Source organism: Periophthalmus magnuspinnatus, chromosome 4 (genome assembly GCF_009829125.3).
Source record: "Periophthalmus magnuspinnatus isolate fPerMag1 chromosome 4, fPerMag1.2.pri, whole genome shotgun sequence".
Taxonomy (NCBI): Eukaryota; Metazoa; Chordata; class Actinopteri; order Gobiiformes; family Gobiidae; genus Periophthalmus; species Periophthalmus magnuspinnatus.
Genome location: NC_047129.1, coordinates 18,265,775 through 18,281,383, shown reverse-complemented (window position 1 = coordinate 18,281,383; position 15,609 = coordinate 18,265,775). Strand labels below are relative to the sequence as shown.

At 40.5% G+C, this 15,609-nt stretch overlaps 1 protein-coding gene across 1 annotated transcript in view; it reads right to left on the bottom strand.

The window, feature by feature from the left end:
- Positions 1 to 15,609, bottom strand: part of LOC117369783 (ephrin type-B receptor 1-like) — a 169,018-nt gene that overhangs the window by 68,025 nt on the left and 85,384 nt on the right. Inside the window, exons 7-8 of the mRNA XM_033965119.2 lie at positions 5,558 to 5,820; positions 2,357 to 2,432 (exon numbers count right to left, since the gene is read on the bottom strand). Coding sequence (XP_033821010.2) covers positions 2,357 to 2,432; positions 5,558 to 5,820 — 339 coding nt within the window. The remainder of the gene's footprint in view (positions 1 to 2,356; positions 2,433 to 5,557; positions 5,821 to 15,609) is intronic.

Sequence of the window (15,609 nt, the reverse complement as noted above, 5' to 3'; positions counted from 1 at the left end):
AAATATGGAAATATATAAGATGACATGGGATTATTTACGAGAGGAAGAGCCGGAAGAGCCGAAAGAGCCGAATGTTTTCTCATGCGAACTCGGGAAAACAAATTACTGTTCTTGTCACTGAGGGGGAACTGAGAGTTATGTGTGCAATGCATTTTTACTCATATTTTTATAAACTAGAGGCTGGTGGCAGTAATACGGCTGGCTTAATTTGAATAGCAGAGTTTACCTCATTTGTGTGTGGTTTAATGGCCAAGGCTACGCTACACAGTTGCTATACTGTGATATTCATTATAAGGTACTATGTGAAATGGTGGACGGCTTTGCTGCATTAATTATAAAGGAATGTATGTGTTGTGTCAGGAAAAAGATTCATTATAGCAAAAATATTATGGTATTTTCTGATGTGTTATAATGTTTCCTCATCACAAACAGACCTGGAGTTGTGTTTTGTTTCATTCACACATGTTTAACACACAAACCCTGCATATTTAGGCTGAGTTCTTCTCTCAAACAGAAAACACTCTGTTCCACCTTGTGATGTCATCATGTGGTAATACAAGAAGTGCACCACTGTGTTTTTAAAACTTCATACCCCTTCACTAGAATCATTTGGATGATTTGAGGATGATCTAGAATTGCTAATCTCTACTGAACTAAAGGTAAAATTGAGCTGTTAACTTGAAAACTACCACTTCATGACATCATAAGGTGGAACACAGCATTTTGAGCTTTGGAGATATAGACAGACTAATAATAAAGTGTTACTTAGACATTTGTGAATGAAACAAAACACAACTCCAGGTCTGGTTTTGAGGAGATAACAGCATAACAACATGAATTAAAGTCAATTTTGCATAATATAGGTCTTTAAACATCACAAATTTAAAGTTGTACTGTGTGGCTTTTCTGACAGAAGGTACGCCACCCTATTGTTTCCATGGAGATCGCGTAAGTTTAATTAGAATGTTCTACAGTATGGCAATAAATATAATTGTGGAGTGAATTGGGTGACACTTCCGGCCATGGAACAGGTTGTAGCCAGTGGACAACCCCGCACCAGGAAAGTTACATAGTGTAACTTTAGCAGATTGTTCTGTTGTAATTCGTCTCTACAACAATTTTCACAGTTGATACCATAGACACTGTAAAGAAGTGGATTAAGTAAGTGTGACGTCACCCACAGCGTTCAGCTCCAGTCAAATGAAGCTCATCAAGGCTAACAGTTATAGCGGCCAATTCGGAGCCGAGTTACAACCGCGAGTATCATAGCAACCAAAGAGCCAATCACAAGTGATGGTAGTTGAAGGTAACACCCTTTCCCACTTGCCCCCCTAGTTTAGCAGGGGGCACACATTTTGCAATGCTGTCAATGAAACCTGTTGCTAACGCTAGCGGGAGTTACAGTTACAGAGGGGGGGGCACCGTTTTTCAATGTAAAGTGAACTGGAGCCAGAGTCGATGGAGCGAACGTGCGCCCATGCTCACTTCCTGTTTGGAACGCGGCAGCTAGCAGGTTAGCTACATCCATTTATAAATACAGTCTATGGTTTATAAGCTATAAATCAACTGAACAGATCAAATTATAAACTTGTCAAAGCAAAAACCATATGTGCGTTTCATTTAACAGGGGCGTAATTGCAGTCAATATATTTTAGTTTTATGCATGTTCGCGTCGGTACCGGCTGAGTCATCACACACCATGGGACAGATATAATCCATTTTAATGCTATGAGAATTGGAAATCTTTTTGTGCTGTCAGAATGTGAACTAGCTGACAGCTGAAAAGTCACTATAGGGATTTGGGATATTTTAGGTGCTTAGCTCGCCTCCAGTGAAAAACTCGCTAAATCGTCTGCATTATGGTGCATTCAGGGACAATAACGACTTTCTAAAGATCTTGCTAGCGCGAAATGTTTACAGTTGACAGTTGTTAGAAGCGCATTTTGGGGTGACGATGAATCCGATTTGATTTAAGAATGGCGTTAGATAAGCTAAGATGCCATTCCTTCTATAACAAAGCATCTCTTACATTTAAATTTGGAAAGTAGTTGAAAATCTCACTTGTGTCTGCCGCTATTAAGTATTGATGGGGAAGTAAGTCAGCTCACGTTATAGTCTGAGAATTACCCTGTCAAGGAGCGAAAGAGGGGACAGAGGCAGAGAGGGAGAGAGAGAAAAGAGGAGAAGATGAAAGCTTTAGCTGTGCGCGGAAAACACACGGAGATGACAAGCCTCAGACATGTTTTATGAATTAAAAGGCAGCTCCCTTTCGTTTCATTTCATCCCCCCCCGACAGCCTAGTCCTGCTCGCGGCCCCAAGGTACGCAACCCACAACCATGTATAATTCACACGCACCCGCCTGATTGGTGGTAATGTTGATTGACAGTTGTTGGGCGGGATAAGGGCTCTTGTTGGAGACGCCGTTGACAGCCTGCAAAACAACAAAATGGGTCAGTGAAGCTGTAAAGTGGAGGAATGAACACAAGTGCATAACATAGATGGATGAGTTGAAATAACAAAGATATTTACCAGAAAACATAAGTTTGATATTTTTAAAGGGCCCATACTACGCTATTTTCTGATGTTCTAATGTTGTTTCCTCATCACAAACAGACCTGGAGTTGTGTTTTGTTTCACACATGTTTAACACAAACAAACATGCATATTTAGGCTGAGTTCTTCTCTCAAACTGAAAACACTCTGTTCCACCTTGTGATCCTGTGGTAATACGGGTAGTGCTCCACTGTGTTTTTAAACTTAATACACCTTCACTAGAATCATTTTATCATTTCAGCCCTGGAACTGTCAATCTCTACGGAACAAAAGGTAAAAAGGAGCTGTTAACTTGAAAACTACCTCTTCATAACATCACAAGGTGGAACAGAGCATTTTAAGCTTTGGAGATGTAGACAGACTGATAATAAAGTGTTACTCAAACATGTGTGAATAAAACAAAACACAACTCCAGGTATGTTTTTGATGACATAACAGCATTATAACATGGCTAAAAGCTCACAATAGTCAAATTTGCATAATATAGGACCTTTTGGACAGAAAAAAATGCATTTATTTCATAGTATTTCTGTGACGTTATGACCAGTCCCTAGTATAACCCATGGACTGTGTAAAGACATGGACTAAGTGAGTGGCTCCAGTCAAAGCCAGTCAAGCTCATCGAGGCTAGAGCAGTTATAGGGGTTAATTTGGAGCCGAGTTCCATATTTGGAATTCCGACCGCGAGTATCATAGCAACCAAAGAGCCAATCCAGAGTGAGATGGTTGAAGGTAACACCCCTTCCTGCCTACACTGCTGGTTTAGCAGGGAGTGGATGCTTAGCAATGCTGTTAGTCAAACCTTTTTCTAACGCTAGTGGGAGCGACCTTGGGGAAAGGGGGTAATTTTTCTGTTATTAATGTTCATATCTTGAGTTACGGAAACAATAGCGAAATAAACACCAGGATCATGTAGAGCAGGTTAATACAAACATTTTACGACCAAAATGGTGAGTCTAACAATAGCAGTTACAGAGAGGGGCCACAGTTTTACAATGTAAAGTGGACTGGAGCCAGGTTAGCTATATCCATTTATATATACAGTCTATGGGATAACCACAGTAAGTCATCAGACCCATAGCCTAGAAACATGACACACAGATTTACCTCAAAAGTCCTTTCATAGAAACCCTTCCAATTAAAATCGTGACTTGATTGCAATGAAATAAAATCAGCCTTGAAATGTGTCTCAGTTTATTCCGTTATGTGAAGAACATTACAGCAATTTCTGTAACAAAAGCCCATGAGAAACATCAGAGATCAGTTCTTTTCCCACCTGTCCTGATTCAAACACAAAACACATGCAGGTAGTGTCGTCTTATCAGGATCTCCACACCACGAACACAAATCAATTAGCATGTTCACTGTGCATTTAAGACCACCTAATTAGCTGCCACATATTGTTTATAGTGAGCTCATTTTGGAAGTCATAAAACGCCTTCAGTCAACGCAAATCACTGAACAACAGCGTGCTAATTAGAAAGGCTAGCCTCGCTCCCAGCTATAACGCCGCTTTTGTTTTTCTTTTCCCTTTATTTATACTTTATGCTCATTACAAGCTTAATAAAACAGCACAAACCTTGATTTTAGCATTCCAAGATTATTTTAAAATGATATGAAATGTAAAAAGATGATATAGTGTACTTTTATATATGGCAACAGTAGATTCTTTGGCCCAATACCAGGGTAGGATGGCCCCTACCGTAATGTAGTGGGTTTAGATCTGGTTTCGTCCTGGTTTCGTCCTGGTTTCGTCCTGGTTTCGTCCTGGTTTCGTCCTGGTTTCGTCCTGGTTTCGTCCTGGTTTCGTCCTGGTTTCGTCCTGGTTTCGTCCTGGTTTCGTCCTGGTTTCGTCCTGGTTTCGTCCTGGTTTCGTCCTGGTTTCGACCTGGTTTCGACCTGGTTTCGACCTGGTTTAGACCTGGTTTAGACCTGGTTTAGACCTGGTTTAGACCTGGTTTAGACCTGGTTTAGACCTGGTTTAGACCTGGTTTAGACCTGGTTTAGACCTGGTTTAGACCTGGTTTAGACCTGGTTTCGACCTGGTTTCGACCTGGTTTAGACCTGGTTTAGACCTGGTTTCGACCTGGTTTCGACCTGGTTTCGACCTGGTTTCGACCTGGTTTCGACCTGGTTTCGACCTGGTTTCGACCTGGTTTCGACCTGGTTTCGACCTGGTTTCGACCTGGTTTAGACCTGGTTTAGACCTGGTTTAGACCTGGTTTAGACCTGGTTTAGACCTGGTTTCGACCTGGTTTCGACCTGGTTTCGACCTGGTTTCGACCTGGTTTCGACCTGGTTTCGACCTGGTTTAGACCTGGTTTAGACCTGGTTTAGACCTGGTTTAGACCTGGTTTAGACCTGGTTTAGACCTGGTTTAGACCTGGTTTAGACCTGGTTTAGATGGGTGAATTTAATATTATTGTTATTCTTCTATAGTAGAAGTTTGAGATTTGCCTTTAAATGTAAAGTGCATTAGAAATAAAATTCATTATTATTATCATCATTGTTATCATTATTATTATGACTCATGGTACATCACATCCTAAAAGGTACCTAATGTTCCTGATCTTGTTGCTCCAGGTCTACCATAAATTTAAAGTTTCTACACTGTTTCTACACCTCACGCATAGTTCTAACTTCAACCATTCTCACCATTCTGTTCCTCATTCTAACACCAATTTTAATCCATTTGAGAAATACTGTATTACTACTGTAAAAGTACTACTGTTAAAATATATTTTAAAAAAGCAAATATAAATCTGTGTAACTGTAACATAGCTCCTGGAGGACATAGGCCTGACAGGGGTGACAGTGGCTAATTCATCGTCTCACAGGTTGCCGGTGTGATTCCAGCTCCCACAGATGAATGCTGTCGTCGTGTCCTTGGGCAAGACACTTCAAAATTCAATCTGCGTACACTGATGTATGAATATGTGTGCGAATGGGTGAGTGTTTCCTTGAAGGTGCCTTGAAGGTGGAAAAGCACTGTATAAAACCAACCTGCACATCAAAAGTATATGAAGTATGCGCCCGGAGCTTGCTTATCTCCACCCTCGTATCCTTCAGGCTTCGCTTCCCGGGCACAAACCCCACGCTGTCGTCGCACGGTTGGCACGCCCGCCTCTCTGGACTATGGCAGCGTCGGCAGATCACGTTATAAGACAGGTCCTCTCTGTGGCCAGTGTCCCGGGGCGGGTGCCAGTCCAAGACCACAGACGTCTGGTTGACTATGGACACCAGGTTTCGGGGAGCGGAGGGAACACCTAAGAATGGAAAAAAAAAAAAAAAACAGCAGAAAATACAGTGAGAATTACTCCACTTTTACTTTTAATGAAATAAGCGGCCACACCAAATCGCTCTTGGGATTTCAATCAATTCAATTTGGATTAGGCCGTGAGAGCAGCGGTAAGTTAATGCCTGACACCTGGATGCAATCAAACTTCATTACACAGAGCACTTGAGGAAACCATTTTGGATTTTAATAAGCAGTTCCTCCTAATAGCCTCTATATGAATATCTTAATGAGGAATCTGTGTTTTAATATGGAGGCAAGTGGTTGTTTGTGCGGTGTAGCACAGAGCCAGTCGAGGGGGGCGTGTTTGGAACCAGCTGAGGAGCACGTTTAAGACCCAGCCGCAGATGAGGTCGGACGGGTCACTCCATTTCGCTCGAGTAGAACATATATTAGACCTCATGTAATTTTAAAATGTGGCTTGTAAACGTGCTCTATTTCACTTTCCAAATCAGTTCCTCTCCAACTTTTCATAACAAGAATTAGACTGAGACGTTCTGGCCTCACGTTCTAATGAATATCTTGTTTACAATCGCTGTATTGTGGGATTGGCAGAAAATGAGGACTTTTTTTTTTAAAGATTAAGATTCATATTACTTATTAAGGAGGGGGAATATGTGCTTGGCATTTCAAATTTATAACACTTAATAATAAAACAACACTTGGATTAAATCACTATGCAGAGATTCATGCTGTTACAAAACGAACAAACACTTGTGTTAAAATAAACCTCAGATTAAGACTAATTTGAGTAACAGCTTCAGACAGAGTAGTGTTTCCAGTTAGCGTCACAGTCTCAGGAGAATGTTGATGACATCAGCTGCAAAGTATGAATTCTATGTAGAGATTCATTTGATTATCTTGAGCTAGAAAGTGTGATAGAAAAGTGTCTGTTTGTACTTTTCAGATGGATTGAATCATAGTTTCATAGTTTAAGTCACTTTTAAAGTTACAGCAGAGGCCAATAATGGTACATGGACCAATGTTTGAGAACCACAACATCTTCCAGTTTATACATCACTTTACAAAGCTCCTCATTATAATTATACACTGGACATAGCAAATCCCAACCCCAAGCAACACTGAAACTAAAATATTAAATATTTTGGGGGTTTTTCCTGGTTCTGTCTTGAGTTTTATAAAAGACACTTTCTCCTTCCTGTGGTCATCAAAAAATTATACCCCTACACAGGCCCGTTGACAGAAATTTGGAGGCCTGGGGCAAGAAGCCTCACATGGGCCCCGCTGTAATATAAAAGAATAGGAAGAGGGTCCAATTCTGGGACCCTGTGGCCCGGAACAACAGACCCCCCCATGTCCCTCCCTGTCAACTCACCTGCCCAGTATGACTGAGATGATAGTAGTAGTATACTAGTATCAAACTGCATCTGAAGAATTTATACCAAAAAAAATTATGAATTACACAAATTGGACGTTTCTGTGAATAGGTTTAGATTTTGTTTCTAGATCAGAACTACACAATATTCGGGTTCTGTGATTTGGAAAAAAAATGTAATCTCTCTTGTTTTTTTTACACCCACTGGACGGTTTTCATGGATTTCACATAAAGTCAGAGCATGGAGCATTTGCTTTTAAAACGGCAGAAGCTCTTTACATTTTCATTCTCATCAGACACTAAACTGCCTTAAATTACATTTGCATAGATGTCTAATTGTAATTGCACAATAATCCAGTTTAAGTAAGAAAGTCAGGAGTAAATGTGTTTCATGATAATCCTTGATTTCACGATTTTGCAATAAAAAAAAAAAGATTAAAACACTAATTAATTAAATTAATTTGATTAATTGCCCAGCCCTACACAGTATTATTAAAGTTTGGAAAGAGTTTTTATTATCTCTCTGGTATAAAAATTGGTCTTTCCAAGCCTCACACAGCCACACGACAGTTTATGCACCGAGCATAACAAAACAGAACAAACTGATTTATATTGTTGATATATATATATATATATATACACTGCTATTTATGTGTGTTAAAAATTACATTCTTACAGTCCAAAGTGTTTTTATTATCACTGTGCTATAAAAATTGACATTGAGGGTAAAGTCTTTCCTCAAGTTTGAAGTTTAAGTATCGTGACACATTATCCTCGCTCCTTCCTCAAACACAGCCCCTCTTCAGATCAGCTTTACTGTCAGAGAGTAACTTTATGAGAGTTTGTAAAGTGTAACAGAGAGAAGGTGACCCCATTACTGCCCCTCTCTGTCTCAGCCTGGACTGGATCAGAGCGACTCACTGTGTGACATTATAATGAGTCCTAATCACACCATCGTTCACAAGGTTAAACATGTCAGCAGCTCCTCGTCACAGGTCTGTGTGAGGCTCAGATGCCCTGGCAGAGCAGAGGAATACTGCTTTAGTGAGTAAAATGAAGGGGAAGTGAGGATACTGGTACTATAGTGCAAGGATATTCTTAGAAGTACTCATGTTATCAGCTCGGGATCTGCTCTTGACAAACCCAACCTGATCTTTATGGGTAATTTATGGCACCACGCTCTTTAGTCTTAATGTCAGTGACTTTGAGAATATTTCACGGTTCCCATTTATCACATTTATAGCTCTGTACTTAACGGGGTCAGTTACGCTCTTGTCATCGTTTGGTATGAGTGAAATTATAAGGTGATTGAACAGACTAACTCTCTCAAACTGAAAACACTCTGTTCCACCTTGTGATGTCATCATGTGGTAATACAGGAAGTGCTCCACTGTGTTTTTAAATTCCACACATCTTCACTAGAATCATCTGGATAATTTCAGCTCTGGAATTTCCAATCTCTACAATCTACACAACATAACGGTAAAATGGTTAGCTAGAAAACTACCTCTTCATGACATCACAAGGTGGAAAAGAGCATTTTGAGCTTCGGAGATGTAGATAGACTAATAATAAGGAGTTACTCAAACGTGTGTAAATCAAACAAAACACAACTCCAGGTATGTTTTTGAGGAGGTAACAGCATTAGAACATGACTTAAAGCTCACAAGAGTCCATTTTGCGTAATATAGGACCTTTAAAAATGTGTACTTTTTCAACTTTAGGACAATAGTTTTGAAAAAATAATCAGAAATGTCCTGTTTTGAGATATTTTTTGATATTTGAATTCATGTTCAGGGGGACAACAGTTGGTAGAATGTCTGTCCACTGATCCAAAAGGTTGTCAGTTCAATCCCAGCTCCAACCACTGCTGTCAGTGTGTCCCTTGGGCAAGACACTTCTTCCGTACGTTGTTTGAGTGATGGTGGGGTTCATTTCAGGTGTTACAGTAGCTCATTTGGTCAAGCGTTTGTCCACTGATCCGAAAGTTGGCGGTGCGATTCCAGCTCCCACAAATCCCACAGATGAATGCCATCATTGTGTGCTTGAGCAAGACACTTAACCCTCCTCACTGGTGTGTGAATGTTTGTGTGAATGGGTGAGTGGTTCCTTGATGTAAAGCGCTTTGAGTCGACCTCCCCACCAACAGCTAAACTCTATTAACTCCAAAAACTTATAAAACACATATAAAACTTTCAAATCTGACAATGCAACGTGGGTGGAGCCTGGACAAGTTTGTAATTAGAACTACGCCAACTTTATAACCTCCTGAACCAATGTAGCATCTTCAGTTCTAACAGATCAGCACTTGTGTCCTTCTCCCAAATGTGGAATTAAAAATGTCAAAGTAGAGAACAGAATTAGTGAGATGCAGCAGGAGTCTAATTTGTGCGTCTCATCAGCAAAACGCCGCGCTAAAGGTCATTTAAAGTTACATAGGAAGTATGCGTCCGGTCGCTACGCTAACGCTGAGACATGATACTGATACTGGAAATCAGCACTGATACTGGAAAATGCGCTGAATCAGATATCGAAACAAAACACAGGTATGTTTTTAATGCGCTAACTACATTCTAACATGAATTAAAGCTCACAAGAGTCAATTTTGCTTAATATAGGACCTTTAAAAAGTCATACTCACTAACCCTATTTCTTCAAGTCTAAATGGGTCCCATATTATGGCAGCCGCTGTTGCTACCAGACATCCGATGCAGCAGGAGGTCGAGGCTGTTGATCTTATAAACATTTTTTCCTCCATCAGACTAAGGAGCGATGATTACGCACACACAAACACACGCAGAGCCTTGACACAGATATTCATTCAAACTTATTTTTACCTGAATCGCTCCATCTCAAATACTTCTCCTTCGTCGGCCTCTCGCTGAGATAACAGCAAAGTTAACTTCAAAAACTAGGAAGGTGACATCCATATTTTAAACAGGACAAATCATGCATATTTCCCACAGTTTGACACCTCCACTGGAAAAAGCTGTAGTCTGTTTAAACGTTGGTATTATTATTCTGCTGGTTACTCATGATGCTAACCTTTTGCCCTCGATCTGACACCAAATTAAGGCAACTTTTTACTTTTAAGATAGCCGACAACGTTTGCGGGGAAAATTTTAATTATGTACGTTTAATGAGGACAATGGCTTAGACCCATCACCTGAAAGGACATTTAACTTGTAGAATGCACAGGCCCGCTGACAGACATTTGGGGGCCCGGGGCAAGAAACCTCAGATGGGCCCCCCTTGAATATAAATAAATATAATATACAGGCCGACTTCAGCCTTGACTTTGAAACCTTTGAACTCACTCTTTCATTCAGCCCTTCATTTCATAACAGGTGATGAATTTCAAACCTTCACTGTTTACTCAATGGAAAAATAGGTTGGCCATTGCTGTCTATCAGAAGAACAACACTGTATAAATGTATTTATAAGGGACTACGTCGACAGACTGACTCAATGTCTCACTTTTTGTTCAACTTTGATACAGGAACTTTGAATCATGATTTTCTACGTCAAAAAATTGGCCGCACTAGAACTGAAATAGGGGGGAAAAAACAAAACGTTTGGTTATTTTGCTTCCCAAAAATAAAACACATTTCACGGACATGGAAAACTGGATACATTGGTGCTATTAATGCACTTTAATAATCTGGTGATAAACATTTATACTCAAACTCACTGCTCCTGTTCTGAATGTTTTAAATGGACCTATGCAGTTATGTGTTTTGCTTATTTTTGTTTGTATATTTCTGTATTGGAACAGGGAGAAGTCAGAGTGCTCCCATTGGGCTCTCCCTGTAGAAATAAAGACAAGGAAGGAATAAATTAATAGTAATAATAGTATGTCCAATTCTGGGCCCCTTAGACTCTGGGGCCCACGACAAAACACGCCTTTGTCCCGGCGCTGTTGACTCCCCTGGGAATGCAGTATATGTAATTAAGGTTTTCAAATTAAAAAGTAGATTTAAAGAAAACATAGCAGATGCAATTATGACATCATGGACTGTTAACGACAGGTGTAATTGGCACGTGCAAACGAAATGCCAGTGATGTAATGTGATTGATTTAAAAGGTTACAGACGACCATGATGAGAATATTATTATAGTCACTTTTATCACTCAAATTAACAACAGGAACGAAAAAAGCGGCTCATTTGGGGTGGTAGTGGCTCAGTTTAAGTCATCCGCATACAAACTCAAAGGCTGACGGTTCAATCCCAGCCTGAACCAGTGCCGTCTTTGTGTCCTTGGGCAAGACACTTCTCCCATGAGTGATTGACTGATGGTGAGGAGCCTGTGCGGGTATGTGTCAGGGAGGATCTGGGGCAACAGGAGCTCAGTTGGTAAAGTGTTTGTCCACTGAGCCAAAGGTTGGCGGTTCGAATCCCGCTCTCGACATAAACATCAGTGAATGAATATTACTATTGTGTCCTTGGGCAAGACACTTAACCCCCCTCGCCCCCAGTGTCTGTGTACACTGGAGTGTGAATGTGAAAGGGTGAGTGGTTTCTTGATGTACAGTTCTTGTGCTCTTTCCTTCTTTCTTGCTCCCTCTTTCCATTTCCTTCTTTCTTGCTCTTTCTTTCTTGCGCTCTTTTCTTCTTTCTTGCTCTTTTTTCTTGCTCTTTCTTTCTTGCTCTCTCATTCTTGCTCTCTCATTCTTGCTCTCTTTCCTTGTTTCTTGCTCTCATTCTTTTTTGCGCTTTTTTCCTTCTTTCTTGCTCACACTTTGTCTTTCCTGCTCTTTCTTTCTTGCTCTTTCTTTCTTTATTGCGCTTTCCATCTTTCTTGCTCTCTTTCTTGCAGTTTTTTTCTCTTTCTTTCTTGCTCTCTTTCCTTCTTTCTTTCTCCTCTTTCGTCTCATCTTTCCTCCTCTCTCCCCCTCTCCATTCCTTTACACTGTCCTTCTCTCCCTCTCCTCCCGCTCCCTCCTTCCTCTCTTCTTCTTCAGAGACAAGATAAGACACAGACTAGTATAAGACACATGGGAATAGAAAGCAAAGTACGATGTGGGAAATCACTCTATTGTTTAAAGAAAGAGTGTTTTTAATTATTGAGTTTGAAATTTTAGTATCATGACACTACTAGTATCAGTTTTTCCATACATATATCGTATTTTCCAGACTATAAGTTGCACTTTTTTTCATAGTTTGGCCGGGTGTGACTTATACTCAGATGTGTTTTATATGTGTAATATATGTTTTTTTCTTCATTATTATGCATTTTTTGGCTGATGCGACTTATACTCCAGAACGACGTATAGTCCGGAAAATACGATGCAATTTGATGTGTATTACTTTAAAAATGTACATAAAGGTGAGACATTTTGTCCTTGGATGAAGTACCCTGCACTGCGCGTACAGCTGTGTAGGCAAACTGAAGGAAATACGACCCTCTGGGGTGGATAAGTGCAGTTTTATATCAGCGTTACTGCACTTTGAGAGACTGTGTGACCTGTGAGATTATATAACTCATGTTTTAATGTGAGGCTTCTTTTCATTTTTATTTTAACAATTTAATATAATGGCCCATATTACGCTGTTTTCTAATCTGTGTTCTAATGTTGTCCTGTATATTAAGGCTGATTTCTTTTCTCAAACAGAAAACGCTCTGTTCCACCTTGTGATGTCATCATCTGGTAATACAGGAAGTGCTCCACTGTGTTTTTAAATTCCATGCACCTTCACTAGAATCATTTGGATCATTTCAGCTCTGGTATTGCCGATCTCTACTGAACTAAAGGTAAAAGGAGCTGTTAACTTGAAAACTACCACTTCATGACATCACAAGGTGGAACAGAGCATTTTGAGCTTTGGAGATGTAACAGACTAATAATAAACATGTGTCAATGGAAAAACAAGACAACTCCAGGTTTGTTTATGAGGAGGGAACAACATCATACCATGACTTAAAGCTCACAAGAGTTAAGTTTGTGTAGTATAGGCCCTTTAAAGGTGGACTATGTAACTTTTCTGGAGCAGGTTCAGTCACCTATTGTCTTCACAATAATGTTGTTTTGCGTTGAACCTCAGACTGTATAAGACATTAAGCTTATTGAAAGATCGATATTACAAGTTTAATACTATACAGTGAAACATTCAAGGCAAAAACAGTAACATTTCTACAGAGATGAGCTGCGGGCAGACTCCTCCCCCAGAAAAAAAGTTACATGACACACCTTTAAATTCAAGTGTTTAGTATAGAAGTAACAGTAAGTGGCTCAGACCTTCAAATAACAATGAGTTCTATTGAGGTTTTACTTTAAATTCCCCTTTAAACCCTTTATTATTAGTCTGTTTCCATCTACAAAGCTCAAAATGCTCTGTTCCACCTTGTGATGTCATGAAGTGGTAGTTTTCAAGTTAACAGCTCCTTTTACCTTTAGTTCAGTAGAGATTGGAAATTCCATCCAAATGATTCTAGTGAAGGCGTATGGAGTTTCAAAACACAGTGGAGCTCTTCCTCTATCACCACATGACATCACAAGGTGGAGGTGTGTGTGTTAAACATGTGTGAATGAAATAAAACACAAGTCCAGGTCTGTTTGTGACGGGGAAACGACATTATAACAGATCAGAAAACTGAGTAATATGGGCCCTTTAAACAATCGGCCCATGTTAGGAGAAGGTAGAGCAGTTCTCTCTTACCAGACAGTGACTAAGCCGACACAAAAGCTCTTTCACATGAAATATTAATTGGGCCACTTTTGTACTCTCGAACAATTGCACCACACTTGCATTGCCTTGAACTGCAAACCCCGAACCAGACGTAAAAAGAACATTTACAACTGTGCCATTTGAATGACATCCATCTACAACAACATATGAAAAGCTCCTCGTCTGATACCGCCGTTTAGCTCACGCAGAGGATCATAACCCTATCTCTCTCCGTTTTATCAGTAGTCATGGAAAACCCAAAGCAGACTTTAGATTTCTGCTGGCACAATGTCCCCGAGCGCTTCATGAATATAAAAGAGACGGAGAGGACAGCGGAACGAATCAACCGAGACCGTGCAAATACAAGCGGTTGAATCCAGGTCACCAGAACGCGCTCAGACAACGCAACGTTCTCGCTGTTCGGGTACGAGCTTCAGAGGGTCCAAACGCCATTCATGTCTCAACCTACTTTTCACCATCCCTCTGCGGAGCTGGAGCTGTTCAAAGTCTGTGTTCCAGAAGTTTCCTGGTGCAATAACGCGGCGTATTCCACACACTAAACACATACTTCAGTGAACGCCCCAGGAATATGCCATTGTTATTACTTACTGCTCCCCAAATCCCAAACTGGAGAACACAGAGGTACGCTCGCAAATGAGCCTCTCCAAATTAGGCCTGCGGTGATGGATTAGTCTGGGCGGCGGTGATGAGACAGAGGAGGCCAACGCTGTATGTAATATGAGCGTGTTAAAGGTGCACTGTGTCACTTTTCTGCTCGTCTCCATGGAGATGTTATAGCTTTGTCTGGAATGTTCAACAAAACGGCATAAACTTAAGCAATAAAAACATGTATAATCAAACAAACACAAACCAGATTAACATGCTGTAACATGCTCTGATGTCCTGATTGTCTCCATGGAGCTAAGCAAGTTTAATGCTATACTATGGATTATTCTGGGCAACCACAGAGTTCACATCTCCATGGAGAAAAGAACACATTTTTTTATTGCTTAAAAAAGAGTGAACAAAATATCTTAAGTGCTGAAACGCCTCTCCACAGATTTGACTCATAACATGCTCTGATGTCCTGATCGTCTCCATGGAGATACGCAAGTTTAATGCCATACTATGGAGCATTCTGGACAACCACAGAACTCACATCTCCATGGAAAAAAGAAGGCATTTTTATTGTTTAAAAAAAGAGACAAAATCTTAAGTGCCGCAACGCCTCTCCACAGATTTGACCTGTAACATGCTCTGATGTCCTGATTCTCACCATGGAGATATGCAAGTTTAATGTCATAATATGGAACTTTCGAGGCAACACAATAACATCTCCATGAAGTCAAGAAGAAACGGTTAAACAGTGAAAGACAGATGCACATAGAAAGGTACATTTTGTTTTCATCCCTGACAGTTTGGATTGCTCACTAGCGCCTCAGAGTGGTCACGTGATGTTACTGTGGCGTGTCCAGTCAGCTGATTTAAACAGGTTTGGGCGCCGTTATCCTACCGGTGCAGGCATGACGACAGCGCCATCTGCAGTGCGACTTCTTCAGGACAGTATTCCAGGTGTATGAGAGTAAAAAGGGCCCCTCATCCTGGTTTAAAGTCCTGTGCCTCCTCAATCCAGCAACCATGTTTGTTGTCCTCTGTGCAATGATGTTTGCTCCCAGTCCTTAAAGTGGTTCTGTCTGTCTGATCAGAAATGGCCGATTTGAGTTGTTTCTGTTCTGGTTCCTGGTTTAGTCCAGGG